We start from the raw sequence: 17,010 nt of genomic DNA on the forward strand, positions 1-17,010 counted from the left end.
TGGAGTTTCCTTTTTAAAGGAAATGTTTTGGCACTAGCCTCTGTTAAGAGTTTTCCCTTGTTTCCATCTGGTTTTAGTATTGGAACGCGTACATGAGAGAATGGAAAAAGAAAATTCTGTTGGCGTGCTAAACCACTAGAAAAGCTAAAGCAGTCAACAGCACATCCTCTAAATCCTTGGAGATTAAAACGCTTTGCACAAGGCATGTTGTCACATTGTTTTTAAGGAAGGGGAGAGTTCAGTTTCTTGGGTCCAGGCTTGTCCTGAAAAAAAATTTTAAAGAGTGCACACTTGGGAGGGAGAGGGACCCAGATTTGAGTCTCAGCCTTATCACCATCTAGCTGTCTGCCCCTGGGCAGTGTGCCCGCCCACTTTAAACCTTGGCTATTTCATGGAAAGTAGACAACAAAAGCCACATCACAAAGCTGTTGCCAGGATTAAATGATATCACATCTGTTAAGTGCTTTGTTCTCCATTTTTGGAGTCCCCTATTCACAAGGCTTTAGCAAAGACAAATATTATTACTACCAGTTTTCTCAGGAAGAGATCTAGAACCATCAACGAAACTCAAAAAATTTTAAGGCCATCTACTTTTTTTTTACTGCATAACTGAAGAAAAGTTCATACATGGCGGTGTCCTTGTCAGGAGCCTCTCAGAATTTCCCTGGGGAACTGATTTTCTCTAAGACTCAAATACATCCGTTGACACTATCATTCTCCTGTAGGGCTTCCTTAACAGCCTAGATATTGGTGTAGAGGACTGTCACCTCCCAGCCCAAAGCAACCAAGGCCTAAACTTGTAGGAAAGTAGAGTAATCATGAAACATGATTATCTCTAAAGATGTGCAAGGGAGTGTGAGAAAAGATGCTTGGTTTGGGAAGTCCTCTCTCATATAACTCTTATGCCTAAGAGACAGACAGACAGACAGAGGAGCACAGTGTCTAAGGGAATACAGGCCTAGAATCAAACCACCTGGGTTTAAATCTGTTTTGTAACTCACAAACCGATGACCTTGGACCAGCCAATTGAATTCCGTATGCTCAGTTTCCTCATCTACAAAATGAGGATGGTACTGTTATCTACCTCATTGTCTTAAGGATTAAATGAGTTAATATATGTAAAGGGCATAAAATCATGCCCAATATAAGGACTCAATAAATACTATTACTGTTATTAGTATTATTACTACTCCTAATTCACAGGGGGACTGGTGCTTCTCTAACCTTATTGAGCACTGAAGCATGTGATGGGTTCATGGCAGGTGCTACACTGAAGGTCATTTACAAATGACACCTGGTGGCAACATCTGCTGAGCCAGAAAACATTGCAGAAGAAAACCCTCTCTACTTTTAACTTCATGTAACCAAGGATATCATTGCAAATGTTTTAATCCAATGTGTCTATGCACATGTCACAAAAGGGCCAAATTCTCAATGTAAAATATAATAGAAGATATTATATTTTTCTAAAATAAAAAAGGATGTACAAAGAATCATATAATCATGACACTGGAAAGAACTTTGTTTTTGATTGCACTGTCTTCTAGAGCTACTTAAAGTTTTAGGGCTGTATTTACATACCAAATCTCTATAATAAAGAGATAAAAAGCTTACCCTGATGTATATTCCGAAAGGAGGAGAGTCTATTACTCAATAACCTCAGAAATGAGATAGAAGACACAGTACGAGTCAAAATTGTTCAACGTCTTTATGAATTTTGAAGAGTTAGGGAGAAACCTGTTCCTTAAAATATGGCTCACTCTACACCACAAGCCCTCCTGACCTATGTCAGAAAAAATGAGGTGCTGTGGCACTACAAGCATGGCCAATGGGGTCACAAGGACTGGGTGGGTTTCTGTTACTTCAAAAGTGGTGACCCTGGGACATCACGACCTCTCTGATGAACACTGGTGCCTTCATCTGGGAAAAGAAGAATATACCACCCAATTGGGATAGGGATAGGGATGTGGTGAGGATTAACTGGAATTAAAACAAATAATAAAACATACACAGGATGATTTTTATTTTCTTCTACATAATATCTGAAAGATTGGTATTTTCAATATTTACTACTTCTATAACAAAGTATAATAACAAATATATATCATTGTTATAGTTGTTCTGTATTTCTTCTTTCACTACTAATACCTTTGTCCATCTCTGAGTTCAGTGTGGATTTCTTCATTTTTCCTGGATAAAAACTCTTGGAAAGTCAGCTCACCACTCCTGAATAAACCATTTCTATCAAGGTCAAATTTCATCTGTCTTGTATTTTTTCCTTCTCTCTCTTCTAATATTTATAGACCTTGTGATGAGATCCTGTCTGACTTTAGAAAGTAGATAAAAAGAATTTCTTTCTTATGCCAGATCTCTGACAATTAACTTTGGTTACCCTAATCCAATAGCAACCTATACAAAATGTCCTCAAACCCTCATAATTGGTTTGAATGTCCACTTGGATTATTAACAACCTGAATTCCTCCCTATATGATACATATGAAACAAGAATGAAATTTGCTGTAAAATTTCCAAGGGGGTTCAGAATCCTAGAACCTCAGGGCCTAAAAGAAGCTTTGAACTTGTCAACTGAATTGAAAGCCCAGAAAAATTCAGAGCTTTGACCATGGCTAGTCAAAAAGAAAAAGACTAAGATGTATTCTTTTGACAGAATTGAGTACCATAAATATATCATTATGTCAAGTATACCAATAAGACAACGCAGAGCATAACTCCCCAAGACAGTGAAACTTCTCAACCTTAGCTTCAGTAGCTCATGCATGACACTTTCAAGATACAGGTAAGTTTCCCCACTACCCCTAGTCCTGCATTAGTAGGGCCTAGGTGGAACCAGGCCATCCATAGAATTCTAGAGGTTATTCTAAGGAACACCCAGGACTGGCAACTACGGAGCTAAAGAACAGTATTGCCAAGTCCTAGCCTCCTAATCCCCATCATTACCTTCCATGGGGATCCATTTACATAAATGATTTCATCAAAGATCACTCAGAACTTTTTTTTTAATAATAAAATTTTGCTCTCTAGAAATCTAAAATCATTCTGAAAAGATTAAGATTCTCTGTTTTAAGAACAGAGAATGTTTTAATCACAAAAATTAAAGTTTATATAAGAGAATGTATTAATTACAAAAATTGAAGTTTCTTCATGCTCCTTCTATGGGGAGCAGCCAAGGAAAGACTTTTATCCACTTACATATATGAAGGGTAGCATTATACATTATGCATACTGAATTAAAACAGGATCAGGAAAATAGATTTTAAACATGAAATTATGGAATGTTCAGTAGGTAACTGGCCTCTAATAGCAAATTGATATTAACTTCTTAGCATGCTTCTAGTGTAGTATTTTTTTTTTTGATAGGTAAGAAGCGCATTTATTTAGAGAGAAACACTCTCCACAGACAGTGTCTAGTGTAGTATTATAGACCCAAATTTCATGGAGGGGGCAACTGATTATAGAAACAGTTGTAGGCAGAGCTTGCTTTACAGTTTGAATGAGTTAACAGCTCTAAGTTATAAATAAAGTCCATACTATCATCAGGTATTTAGTAAGCTATCCATTTACATAGCATCTTCCATTTAAGCATCTATTGTGTCTATACTCGGCAATGTGCCAGGTGCTAGAAGGAACTATTGACACACAGATCAGATAGATGGAAGCACAGGTTTACATGATACACAGCTGCTTCTGTCTGAGGATTCAAAAGGCCATCTAGGATAACTTCTCATACCTTTAAGGGAGAGGGCTAGTTTCTGTCCATCTTACAGAGCAGACTGAGATAAGAAGGTTAATTAATTCTTATGATCATCCACAAGTGACTCTGTAAGACATTTTTTAGAATCAATTTTACCAAGATATATTTACAAATAATAAAATGCACCCATTTTAAGTGTGTAGTTTGATGAGTTGGTGGTTACTTGTGATACACCCAGGTAACCACCACCACAATCAACATATAGAACCCTTACACCATTGCAAGAAATCCCCTCATGCTCCTTTGCAATCAATCACCAACTCCACCCCCTGGCAACCACCAATGGGCTTTCTGTCACTATAGCTTAAGTTCTGTCCATTCTAGAATTTCATATAAATAGAATCATACATCATGTTGTCTTTTCCGGTTTTTTTTCCCCCCACATCACACAAGGCTTTTGAGATTCATCCATGTTGCTGCACGTATTGATAGTTCATTTAATTTCCAGGTAGCATTCCACTGCATAGTTATAAAAATAATTTTATTCACTCACATATAGATGGACATCTGAGTTCTGATTTTTGGTTATTATAAATAAAACTGTTATGAACCCCTATGTACATGTCTTTATGTAGACATATGTTTTTATTTCTCTTGGGTAAATGCCTAGGAAAAGACTTGTTGAGTCATATAAATGTAAGTTTGACTTTATAAACAACTGTCAAATTGTTTACCAAAGCAATTCTATCATTTTTACGTTCCCACCAGCAAAGTATGAGAGCTCAAATTGCTCCACATGCTTGTCAACACTTGGTATTGTCAGCCTTTTTAATTGTAGCCATTGCTGAAAAGAGAAAGTGGAAAACAATGCTTTAAGAATGTTAATTACAGAGGCCTCTAAGTATGTGCATACCATTCAAGAAGCCAGCCAGGAAGTCCAATGAGAAACAATCAAATTCTATCCCAAAGCTCCATGGATGAATTGGAGAGGTTATTTCTCTCCTTACACAATTATAGCTAAATAACTCAAGAAAGATCTTATTTCCCCTGCTGCAGCACCATTCTGGATTCCCCTAGAGGATATACAACCCGCTCTGAAAATAACAAGTCTCATGATCACAGGCCTCTCCCTCTCAGATTATAAACTCTGCCAAATACTGGTGGAAAAAAATTCACACAAAGAATCATTAGTAAAAGACATTGGGTATATAAAACACCCATGCTTACATGCATATGTTGGCAAACTTTTAAAGCTTTGATACTCTCCTCTTTAAAAAAAGGGTATCACTCTTTATGCTGTTTGAAAAGTGGTTAAAAATTATTTGTGGACATTGCCCTAATTTGGACAAATTTTGCCTATTCAAAATGGAGAGCTGGTTTTCATCAGCCAAGCCACAAGAGTTGAAGGGCTCCGACTCCCAGAAAGCATAGGAGGTTCACACTGATAGCAGGAAGGAACAGCTGTCACTCCAGGGCTCTGCTTTCACTTCACAGCCTCCTATGTGAGTTGAGCTACAAAGACTAAACAGGACTAAACAGGAGACAAGGAGGAACTCAGAATCCAGTTCATCTTTCAAAGAAGCCGCCCTTCCTCTGCCTGGAATGCTCCCTGCACCCACACCATTTCTTTTCAGAACCAGTGAGGCCCTACTTTTCTTGCAGCTCTGGGTTCTCCCAACCAGGTCAAATCCTCCTCACACATGCTTTCACGTCACTATATTTTTCCTCTTTAACCTTTTCACAGTTAATAATTATGTTTATTTTAGTGAATAAAATATTAATGTCTATTGCTCCTTCCCCAACAAACAAGGTAAGCTTCATGAGTTTTTCTCCTAACTGAACCCCCAGCACCAAGAGTGCTCAGCACATAAAAAGTACTTAATAAATATGTGTGTAATTAATTAATTACTTGTTAATTAAAACAACACCTTATCAAAGATGTAACTGATAGGCCTCTACGCTTTTCATGAGTTCGAAAATAAAGGTGGCTGCTTCTTTCTCAATTACGAGAAAAATCAAACTGCAAAAACACTGTGGGTGTCAAACTTGCCTGGCCTTCTCCTGCCCCAGTTTCCATTAAATCAGCTGCTTAAATGTCAGATCTGCTTTGTCAACCTATCCTCTCAAAATTCAAATCCATGAAAAGGATGAGGACTTTCAGAACTCAAGACTGTCCTCCATTAGAATGCAACAGAAAAGTAATTCTCATAGCTGCAGGCTTGAAACCTGAAGGTCTTTGTAATATGTAAAGGAAATGCAGTTATCCAGTAAGTCCGCGGTCATTATCTCCTATGGCAGGGGAAAGGGTCATGCTCTTTCACCGGGAGAGGGAATTAGAGGCCCCATTATCACTCTTGCAGACTTCATGATCAGAAAGAGGCTGACAATAACACGTGCCTAAAAGGCAAACAAAACCGCCCTTTTTTTCATCCACCTTTTCTGCAACTACCCGTCTGCAAGAACTCTCAATGAAACATTGAGAGAATGGAGGTTAATTAGAATATTATGGGTCCCTGCTCAGCCCATGTTCAGCTCAGCCCAAATACAAAACAAAATTTCTTTTAATGCATTCTATTCCTTATTGGTATAAGCGAAAACTCTAGAATTCAAATTTAAAGATGTGGAAATATTTTTAAGACCTGAACCTCATTAACAAAATACTAGGAAGGTATTAGGAAAGGCTACTTCTTTAGATATTAATTGAGCTCCTATTATATACGGCAAGCACTGCTCAGCACACTAAAGGAATGCAAATGTCTTCCAACAGTCACCAAATCTTATTAACCTAATTGTTACTTGGAATTAAAGAGAGACCAATATTTCAAGGTCAATTCTCATTCTAACCATTGAAAAGGCATTCTTACCAAAGGGCTATATTTCCATTTTATTTAAAACTAAGATACAGTCCTATTATTATCTCTACGTGTCCTTTCTGGAAAAAAAGCTATTTCCACCTTGAAATAAATTCTGATAAACAAATGACCTGAGGCTTAATTTTTTTTTAAAGAAAGCTAAAAATGGGTCCAAAAATAAAGTTTTATTCCCAAGCCACAACTGAAGAAAATTGGAAAAAAGATGAATTAAGGTAAGCCTAATTCCTCCATTGCCCAGTTACAAGAAATATCAGAAATATTACAAATGCTCCAGGTGCTCAGATTAGCGTCACCCATAGTTCCAGGGAAAACTTATCCAAATTTCATCTCAAAAAACTTGGTATGAATTCACAGTAAGTCCCACAGACATCCTACAATCACAAACGCAAAGAGAAAAAAAGTAATCCCACAAAATTCTAAGCTTAGTAGAACAGATGTCTCTTCCTGACAAAGAACAGCTGTCAGGCAAAGCAGTGATTTATGAGCTGAGTCTACTTTCTCACATTCCATACAGTGTCGATATCTATCTTGAGACCACCTATTACTGATTATTGGCAACTGTTAAGAAAAAGAAAAGTCAATGAAACTCAGGCTGCTGGTAGTAACAATTATGCAAATACCAGGAATTGTTCTAAAACAAAAAATCTCAGAGGATAGCCCACTTTCTGTCAAGGCCCTAGTGAAGGAAAAGTATGGACAAACAGAAGTGTTTGCCAAACCCTTTACAGATGCTCTTAATGAAACTGAAAGGACATTAAAATTGCACTTCATTACCTTTCCATACTAGGCAACATCAAAAGCCAAGGTGCCATGAGTAAATAAGGATCAAAGAAGGTAACAGAGAAACAGGAAAGGAATGGAAAGGCAGGTATATCCAAACCTTGGTCTATAACCCTCCTGGATACCTTAGAATTAACTGCTTTAAAACAGAAGTTGTTTTAATAATATTCATATCTGATTTTCATTACCTGACAGGCAGATGTAAGTTAAATATTCGCCTTGACCTCCAGTTGCCAAGAAAGGAATCTTTTTCTTTGTCCTCCTCTTGACTTGGACAGCTCCCAGCATCCTTTCATCAAGAGGTGCAAAAATTTCCTTGCTGATGGCAGACTTGGCACTCATTGTTGACCAAGCAAGCAGGGCACGCAGTGAGTTTTCTAAAGAAAAAGAAAAGGCAAGCTGGAGTTGGCAGTATTATAAGGGCTCGTATAAGAATGAGCAGCAGATATGATCCAGCAATCCCACTCCTGGGCAAATAGCCAGAAAAGATGAAAACTCTATTTCAAAAAGATACATGCACCCCAATGTTCACAGCAATACTATTTACAATAGTCAAGACATGGAAGCAATGTAGACGTCTATCCACAGATGAATGGATAAAGAAGATGTGGTGTACACGCATAATGGAAAACTACTCAGCCATAAAAAACAATAATGCCATTTGCAGCAATATGGATGGACCTAGAGATTATCATACTATGTGAAGTAAGTCAGAGAAGGACAAATATCACATGATATCACTTATATGTGGAATCTAAATAAATGATATAAATGAACTTATTTATAAAACATAAACAGACTCATAGACATAGAAAACAAACTTATGGTTACCAAAGGGGAAGGGAGGGAGGGATAAACTGGAAATTTGGGATTAACAGAAACACACTACTATATATAAAATTAGATAAACAACAAGTACCTACTCTATAGCACAGGGAGCTATATTCAATATCTTGTAATACCCTATAATGGAATATATATATATATATATATATATGTGTATGTGTGTGTGTGTGTGTGTGTGTGTGTGTGTGTAACTGGATCACTTTGCTGTACATCTAGAACACTGTAAATCAACTAAAATAAAAAAAAAAGAATGAGCAGCAAGTTGATTCACACATGAAGTAATTTTCAATTTGTGGTTTAACCTCTCGCTTGAAATGCACTATAGAATCATTAAAAGTAAGGCCTTTACATTTGTAATAACTGTGAAAAAACTCAAACAAAAAAGGAATACAGATTTACTCGCTGAAAATGACAAACGCAATGTGAGATGAGCTAAAAATCTCACATTTTAGATGATCTAAAAATCTTTAAAGTCAAGAGGTTCTTTATGCAACTTCAAAATCTCCTTTAACTCTAATGTAAGTCCATTTCCCTAATTCTATTCATAGCAGAAATAATTATATCATCTTCCACATAATAACTATATGCAACAGAAGACCATTAATTTAATCACCCTTCAGCTGCTTTGGATCAGGCTAAGTAATTAATCCTTATTTATTAGCCTCTTTCAATGGGTCCTATTTTCCAGTGCTCCTCTGCCTCTCATTGCCATGCTCTGGACCCTCGCCAAATTCTCCACAGTTTCCTTCAGCCAAAGTGGACACAGAATTCTAAAAAAATGTCTGACTAATGCCAAGTATTTTGGAAATGTTACCCAGCAGTCCCCACATGGTATGCTCCTGTGGTTAACTGGCAGTGTGTGCCCAATAATTAAGAAAATAAGGCATCATGTTGCTGACTCCCAATGAGTCCCCCCCTCCTCACCCCTCAAATTTACATATACGCAGTCCCCATGTTATATTTAGCTTTCCAAAGTTGTACTTCCCTAAAGGTCTTGATTCTGCTTATTTGTGTCTATTATATTCAAGGTCCATCTGAATTTTAACCCTGCATCATCCAAAAACTCAGCTGCAACTTGAGTAAATGAGTAAATGTTTTCTATTCCATCATCCTAGTCAGAGACTATGTCTTAAGCAGTAACCAACATTTGCTCAAGCAATTAACAAATCAGAACTAAAGGTGCAGAGAAGGCCAATGGGTTGGTCATGCAGGCTGTACAGAGTATTCAGAGATCCTGCAGAGGGATCAATAGCACAGCTATATATGGTAACAGTAGCTCAAAGAGCTGATCAACCTGCTGTAAAATCGAGCCAGTTGGTAAACAAACACCTATTACCTGCCACCTCAATGCTCAGTATAGAGATATAAGAAATAACTAAGATATGCTCCCTGCTCGCCAGGAGTTGACTACTGACTACATCAAAGGTTTCCCTTAAATCTGGATGATTTATGATGGAAGACCATGAAACATCCTTCCCAATGCAAGATTCACAAATGCTACCCACACAGCTGTCCACCTGTAACTGGTCCCACACCTGTAACCTCATGGTAGGAAAGAGATATATTAAAAAAGAACCTTCCCCTGGTTAAAGAAATTTCTTGTGGTTTCAGTTCTGTAGTAGGTTTTCTTAGAGGCAGCAAGAATAAAGAATAAATAGTGTTGGTGTTTATTATCTATCTATACCTCTATCTATACATTATAGATCTATGCCCAGATCTATGTGCTCAGATTATGCCATTTTATCATTGCCCCCAGGTTCTTCATACTAGCTGAGTACAAAATGATGACGGAGTTTCTCAATGTGCTGACCTCTAACTGACACCCTGTGATTTCCTAGAAGTTACCAAACAGAATTTCCCCCACTGCCATTTACCCCATGACTTCGCTATGCAGGGTGTTATAATTTACAGGGACATTTTTTTAAAAAGAGAGAAACTAGTTCTTTTCTAGCTCCAAGGCCTCTCACCTCTCAGCATTTGGGGACACGTGAAAAAGAAAGCCAGTGGTAGCACGGTGGCTTCAAACGTCCTATAAAAGCAATGTAGAAAGAAAGTGATCTTCCCAAACTCATCAGGCATTCTCTAACCAGCGCCTTCCCAACTGTGGCAAGGCTTTTGCTTTTCCAACTCAGATTCTCATTTTTCAAAACTTGTGGTTAAAAGAAATAGAAAGCTATCGTTGTATTATGCAAAATCTGTCAGAGTAAAAAAAAAGAAAAGGAACAACATGCATGTGCTATTAAATTTTCAGGAAATCTTGCTCTTCTTTTGAAAAACTGGTAAGAAATGGAAATGGTCTTTTGTTGTTTTTTTTGTATGGATATTCAGCAGCCAAGAACAAAAGAGAGAAAAAAAGAGGAAAAATAAAACCAGTAACTTCACTGACCACAAGTTTGGAATCAGACAAACTTGGGTTCAAATCTTATTTCCCAAACTGAAGACCTATATGTGGGTAAATCTCTTAAAATTCAGACCCTCAGTTTACTCACTGCATCATGGAGAGAGCTTCACCTAGTTCACGGAAGCACTGAAAGAATTAGATGAAACAATGCATGCAAATCACTTATTCTGGTGCCTGAATCATAATGAATGCTTAAAATGGAAAATTTTTATTAACTCTCCTACTAAGATATGAAAAATAAAAGACCCTCTGAACTTGCAGAGACTGAGTAAATGTAGCCATCCATACCAGAAGGTATTTGTAAAAGAGAAACTCGATTTTATTTACCAAAGCTTTGCTTTTCTCACTCACGGGTATGAATCCCTCTAAATATGGATAAACAGTCTAACATATGGAGGGCTCTGTAGAAAGTGTTATCAGGATGAGCTATTTATAGGTTTCACCCTCAGGAAACTCACTTGCAAGAGACTATCAGGCTCATTTTTATGGGAAATTGTCTGAAGTTTTTGTCCAGGCCAAGGATACTAACAAGCCTGGGAGCACGTGTGTATGTTTTTGATGCCACCTGGAAATGGGAATGGACAGTGGATTAGAAGAGAAAGAATCAGAACGTAAAAGGGGGAGTAATGTAGCTTCATGGAAATAATCTATGAGTGTCTCCCAAACCTGACTGCACATCTGAACTTGGCAAGGAGAGCTTTTCAAAAATGCAGACCCCTGGGCCCCTCCTTTACCCCCACCAAATAAGAATCTTGGGATCTGTAATTTAAACAACTCTCTAACTGCAGCCATCCTGACACCTAAGTGAAAAGCTGAGAGCCTAAGGAGGAACTGTGGGGATGGAAAGGAGTGCATTCTCAGGACAGAATACAGGAAGAGAATGTACAGGACTTTTTCTCTCCATTCAACCAAGCAGATTTCTCAGGTCTTAGATCTTCCTACTGGTAAATCAATGTCCAGCCCACAGCTGGACCTCTTTGTAAGGAAAACAAGATGAATACACAGCAGTGGTACACCACTGACCACGGTTACTCCAACCTACATCACCCTGAAGGGGAGCAGGACATGCCGCCCCAAAATATCCTGCTTTAGTACATTGATTGTTTTGAGCCAAAGGCATCTGAAAAACAGCAAATGTGGGGACAGGCTTTCTCTGAATTCCCTTTATCTGTCTAAAGACAGATCCTCCAAAAGGAACTCGGTTGTTATAAATCCCCTCTCCAGGAGTTTCATCCACCAGAGAAGACTGATTCTTGTCACAGGACAGTAGACTAGAAGTCGACACCACACTCAGACACACTCTGTCACAAACTGTCACACCTCCCATCTAGTCTTGTAAGGGCCCATTCATCTTTTCTAAAAATCTTTTTCTCTCCCCTAAGAGGTCTACACCCCGTCCCCCTTCCCTAATAAGATGGTATTTAATCCTGAATTCTAAGCCACCTTGGGACTTATTCATTTTTCCCAGGGTATCTCCCAAGTATACACAAGGTATACATGTTAATAAACTTCTGATTGGTTTTCTCTTGTTAATCTGTCTTTTATTACAGGGGTCTCAGCTAAGAACTCAGAAGAGTAAAGGGAAAATTATTTTTCCTCCCCTACAACCCATGGAAGTTTTCTCTCTTCCTGGTCCACGGCTTCTAAAGGCTATAATTACAAAGCTTTCCCATCCAAGAAACCAACCTACAATATGATTTGCAAGTCAAAGCAGCTGGCTGCCTTAAGTGGTAGTTTTGGAAACTAATCACAGTTAGCTTTCCTCTCCCTCAAGCTTTTTCATCTATCTTCTTCTCCCTTTAAGCCATCTAACCCATAACCACTTTTGTCAGCACATGGTTATGGTAGTGAGATGGTCCTCCACCTACTATCCTCCTCTCCAGGCGGAGTTGTAAACTCCAAGGACCGCACGGAGGAGGCAGATGAAGTACGTAAGTTAAGGGGTAGAGAGGTAAGATGTCTTTGCCTTCCAACACTAATATTTTCCATTTCCAGTACTTGAACTGACACGTGTCCTCTGTGGTCAAGAGACAAGGAGGAGTGGTAGGAACTCATTAAAACCTCAGATGACCTGTGGTGGTGCACTCATCATCCTGCAGGTGGGTCTAAGGTGGTGGGGCTGACAGGGCTTAAATATTTCTCACCTGAGAGGTAAGCGCCGCCTCTGGTGAAACAGAGGTGCCATTTATTTAGCTTAATATTATTAGATAACAGACTCTCTAACCTCATTCACTTGCCACGCTTCACATGCAATCTTCTGATCATGGTATGGCACTGGCTATGCCAACACAAGTAATCTGGACTGTATGACGATTATATTCCCATTGCCAACAAGTAACCAGAATGCCTGGTTTTAGACCTCACCCTCTTAAGCTAGTTACTATGACTCAACCCTGAGGTAGATGCACTCAAAAACAGCCGATATCAAGTTAAAGAATTCTCCAAGTTAACAGCAAACAGGATATCATCCCAGAACACTTTTGGGGAGAATCAGCTGGTCTCTACTAGTGCATGGGAACTCTAGTGAGGTGACCTCAAATAACTTAGAAATAAGAGAAATAAGGTTATTCTCTAAGATAGGACTTCTTTACATTGCCACTTAGTTTTCGAAATTCTACAAACGCAACTTGACTCCCGCCTTTAATTGGATGACACTAATCATGCACCCAGATCCCATTGCCTTCCTGGTTTTAAATCCATGTGTCTAGCTGGCAACTGAGCATTTCCACTAAGAGTTAATTTAGACTCAGTCTTGTCTCTCAAACCCTCCAAGTCCCCATAACAACTAACCAATTACCAAGTTCTGTAGATCCAATTTAATATTTCTGGGCTCCACCAGATCCTCTTCATCCTCACATACTCTACCTTAATTCGGATCCCCATCGTCCCTGGTTTGAATGATTTGGATGCCTCCTAAAAGCGTTCTCGTGCCACTCCCACCTTGCTACCATTGTCCCTCTACACTGTCCAAGGTAATATTCTAAAGGATAAATATGATTCAAGTATAACTGTATTCAATTGTTTCTACTCCATGCCTCATGTCCTGAAAGAGAAACACAATTACCTTGACAAGGAACTGGGGAATGTTATAAATATTGAGGCCAAAGTAGAGAAATGTTAAATTGCTTCCCTTAAACTCCACAGTATTTAAGTACTAAATGTTACAAGTCAGATGTTATTACACAGTCATTAAACTTAGAGATAATCTAAAAATGTTAATTGTACTCCAAAATCCAAAAACTTCACTTAGTAGCCAGAAAATATGCAACTTGTTAGGCCATAAAAATCGATTTTATTTTTTTCTTGTTTCATAAATAAAGACCAATGAGATAATTTGAGGTCAATTTAGCTACTTTATAAAAACTTAACTCAAGTAAGGGTTACTGATTATTATAAATATGCAATTCTACTTCTACTTAGACAACTTTACTCTTGGATAAGATAGTTCTCAAGATGAAAACTTTAGTCTATCCATAGCACGTAAGCATGAGGATAAATTAAATAAATTAGATGAAAGTTTCAACCTACCAGCCAATTTTTCCATGTACTTCAACTATTACTCTCAACTAAAAGTTCTTATAAATAGAATCTAAAAGGGGAGTCAGATATACCACTAGACTAGACAGATAACTTTAATCTGGTGATACCATTCAAAGTTGAAAATTGCCATCACTATGAGTTCATCATTCTTTCTGGTAGAAACAACAAGGGCTAAGGAAGGGGCTTGCCAATGGTATAAAACCAGAAGGGGATGGCAGACCAAGAACCCACACTTAAGATTTCAGAAGATTTACAAAGATTGAGACTAAGTCAATAAGTCATACAGCAAATCTGCTAAAAATATCCTAGAAAGAGCCAGAAACTTACAAACAGGAAAAATACAAATTTTAAGTATATGTATAAAAGCTAAAAATATTCTCTATTCTGCTAGAAAAATATTTGGAGATAGGCCAAAAAATATATTAAAGGGGGAATTCCAAACAAAGACTGTGTACATCAACATCAACTGGGGTGCCCAGGTCTTGCTCACACAGATTCAGGAGACCTGGGGGGGCAAGGTCTGGGATTTGTTTTCTTGATGATATCTTTGATTTATTCCACTGTACAACCAGGTCCAGATCCACTGTCTCTGGGTTTTTGTTTTTTCTCTGTATTTAATGAATTATTTATAAAATAAAGACTCCGTAAACCTTTTTTGAGAGTACATGGCAGATGCTCTGTAAAGCTCTAGTAATGAGTCACTGAGGTTTGTACAGCACTTCATGATTTACAAAACACCTCCACGCAATCCCAAGTATACAATCAAGACAGCTGCTAAATGCATCTTCCAAAGCTTGCTCTTTTTGTAAATTAGAATCTTTAGGTATGTGCATTTATGAATGGTAAACTATGCCATTTTTAACCCACCCCTATTGGTCTCAGGATTATGAAGAAGTTATAATTCCTCTCTTATAGAGATTAGTATTTGAACTGAAACCTTTAGAACCAGCAACTCCACTACTAGAGAAAAAGGAAATGCTGTGTGTATTATACATGATGCATGCTTACTTCAGATCCATTTTTAAGAGCAAAACATTATAAACAACATAAATACCCATCAATATTCAATCTACATTGTTAAAATGCAGTATAGCCCTTCAACCCAATGGACTATCACATAACCTTTCAAAATCATGGCACAGATCTATAGATACTAACTTGAAAAAAATGACATAATACAGAGTGAAAACAAGGAATTTACAAAACAGAAAATGAGCTCATGAATGTAAACTTATATGTGTGTACTGATATGCATAAAGAGATTTCTAGAAAAACGTCTGCCGAAATGTTAATATGATTATGTCTGGATTTTGAAACAAAGAAAAATAGGTCCAAGATTCTGCAGGGCAGTATTCTTATTCCACTATAACTTGACTAGAGTGTTCCTTAAAAAAATTTGTTTTTGAGGTACTCTCTTTTTCCCCAAACTGGAAGATATACCAAAATTTATTTTACTGAGATCCAATTATCAGTCTGCCCTACTCTCTTTTCAACTCCAGTCCAGGCATGGTGTTGGGAATCCCAAAGGTGAAAGCGGATAAATTTCCACCTTCAAAGAGTTGTGAGAAAGGAGAGCAGATGTTGTGAATGAGGCCTGGAAGTGATTTTGGTGAGAAGAAAACGTCACCTTTCCTCTGAGCAAATGCAGCTCCATGCCGGGACCCACGACCTGGTGAGCAGAATGCCAGCCAGATGTCCACTTGCACCTGCTCCCTTGGACACAATCGTTGGAGCAGTGTAAAAGCAGCACAACCACACACAGCAACCCTGGTCATGACGCTTAGCTCCTTAAGGAAGGAAAAGAAGCTCTTTTTTACCATCAGGCTACCAAATACCATAAGACCTGGCTGGCTTTCTCTTCTGTGTATATACTAACCCTCCTCTTGTATGAGACATTATGTTCACAGGATCCTCCAAGCCGGTGACTCATGTCTGCTTCAATTATAAATCTAGACTATTGTCATCTCCTCTTTCCTTGTTTATATGTTCAGTAAGCACATTCTTCAATGTAGGTTTAATATCCAAAGAACAAACCTTTCTCTGCACCCAGACCACAAGACCTGTGTTTACACAAGTTTATTTACGTGGTGGGTGGACTTTTTAGCTGCCTTGTCGATCACTTCCTAACTTTAACAGATGATATGACAAAGCCAAAAAATAACATTACCAAGAACAAAAAAAGGCTGCTGGGAATACGCCATTTGGAGGATTTGTTGAGGGATTTATTCTGTAATAGAACCTCCACATTCACAAGTTTAAATTTCCAGGATCAGCTAAGTTGGTTCTACAGTACCCATATACCGACTCCACAGTGATGGGGAGAAATAAAGTACCAAAGGGAAGGGCAGGCTGGGGTGCACTCACTGGATTATGACAGAATTATTGATCCAAAGTGTGAGGCAGGCCTTAAAAATGAGTTTAAGCATATCAAAGAAAGAACAAAGGGTTATAAGGGAAAATGAACCAAAAGGAGCTCCAATTGTTGGCATCTCCCAATTTTCCAGTACTCATGTCATTGTGGTGCCCAACAGCTAGTTGGCAAACTAACAAAACAATATGTTGGCCTGAGAGCATTGTTTATTAACAACACTCATAATAGACAAATCTATTCCAACCAAATATGGACCAAGCCACACGAAGATTGACAACATGAAAATAAACATTTTAATTGTGTGCCACGCTCTGTACTGATTACTGAATTAGTGTGCTGCTTCTACTTACACTGAAGATAAAACAATGGGGGAAACACTGAACCCACACATGAAAGAAGTGGAAGACAGTGTGGTTCAGGTGTTTTCTCTTTTTGATGTATACAGAAGTTTACAACAGAAGTTTTGGATTAAAAAATAAAGACCAAA

At 38.1% G+C, this 17,010-nt stretch overlaps 1 protein-coding gene across 4 annotated transcripts in view; it reads right to left on the reverse strand.

Annotated features, from left to right (window-relative positions):
• STXBP6 (syntaxin binding protein 6) overlaps positions 1-17,010 on the reverse strand; it is a 272,926-nt gene that overhangs the window by 194,569 nt on the left and 61,347 nt on the right. For all 4 annotated transcript variants that reach the window (XM_036844327.1, XM_036844329.1, XM_036844330.1 and 1 more), the window contains exon 2: positions 7,554-7,742. In XM_036844327.1, coding sequence (XP_036700222.1) covers positions 7,554-7,707 — 154 coding nt within the window. In that variant the 5' untranslated portion in view covers positions 7,708-7,742. The remainder of the gene's footprint in view (positions 1-7,553; positions 7,743-17,010) is intronic.

Source organism: Balaenoptera musculus, chromosome 2 (genome assembly GCF_009873245.2).
Source record: "Balaenoptera musculus isolate JJ_BM4_2016_0621 chromosome 2, mBalMus1.pri.v3, whole genome shotgun sequence".
Classification (NCBI taxonomy): domain Eukaryota; kingdom Metazoa; phylum Chordata; class Mammalia; order Artiodactyla; family Balaenopteridae; genus Balaenoptera; species Balaenoptera musculus.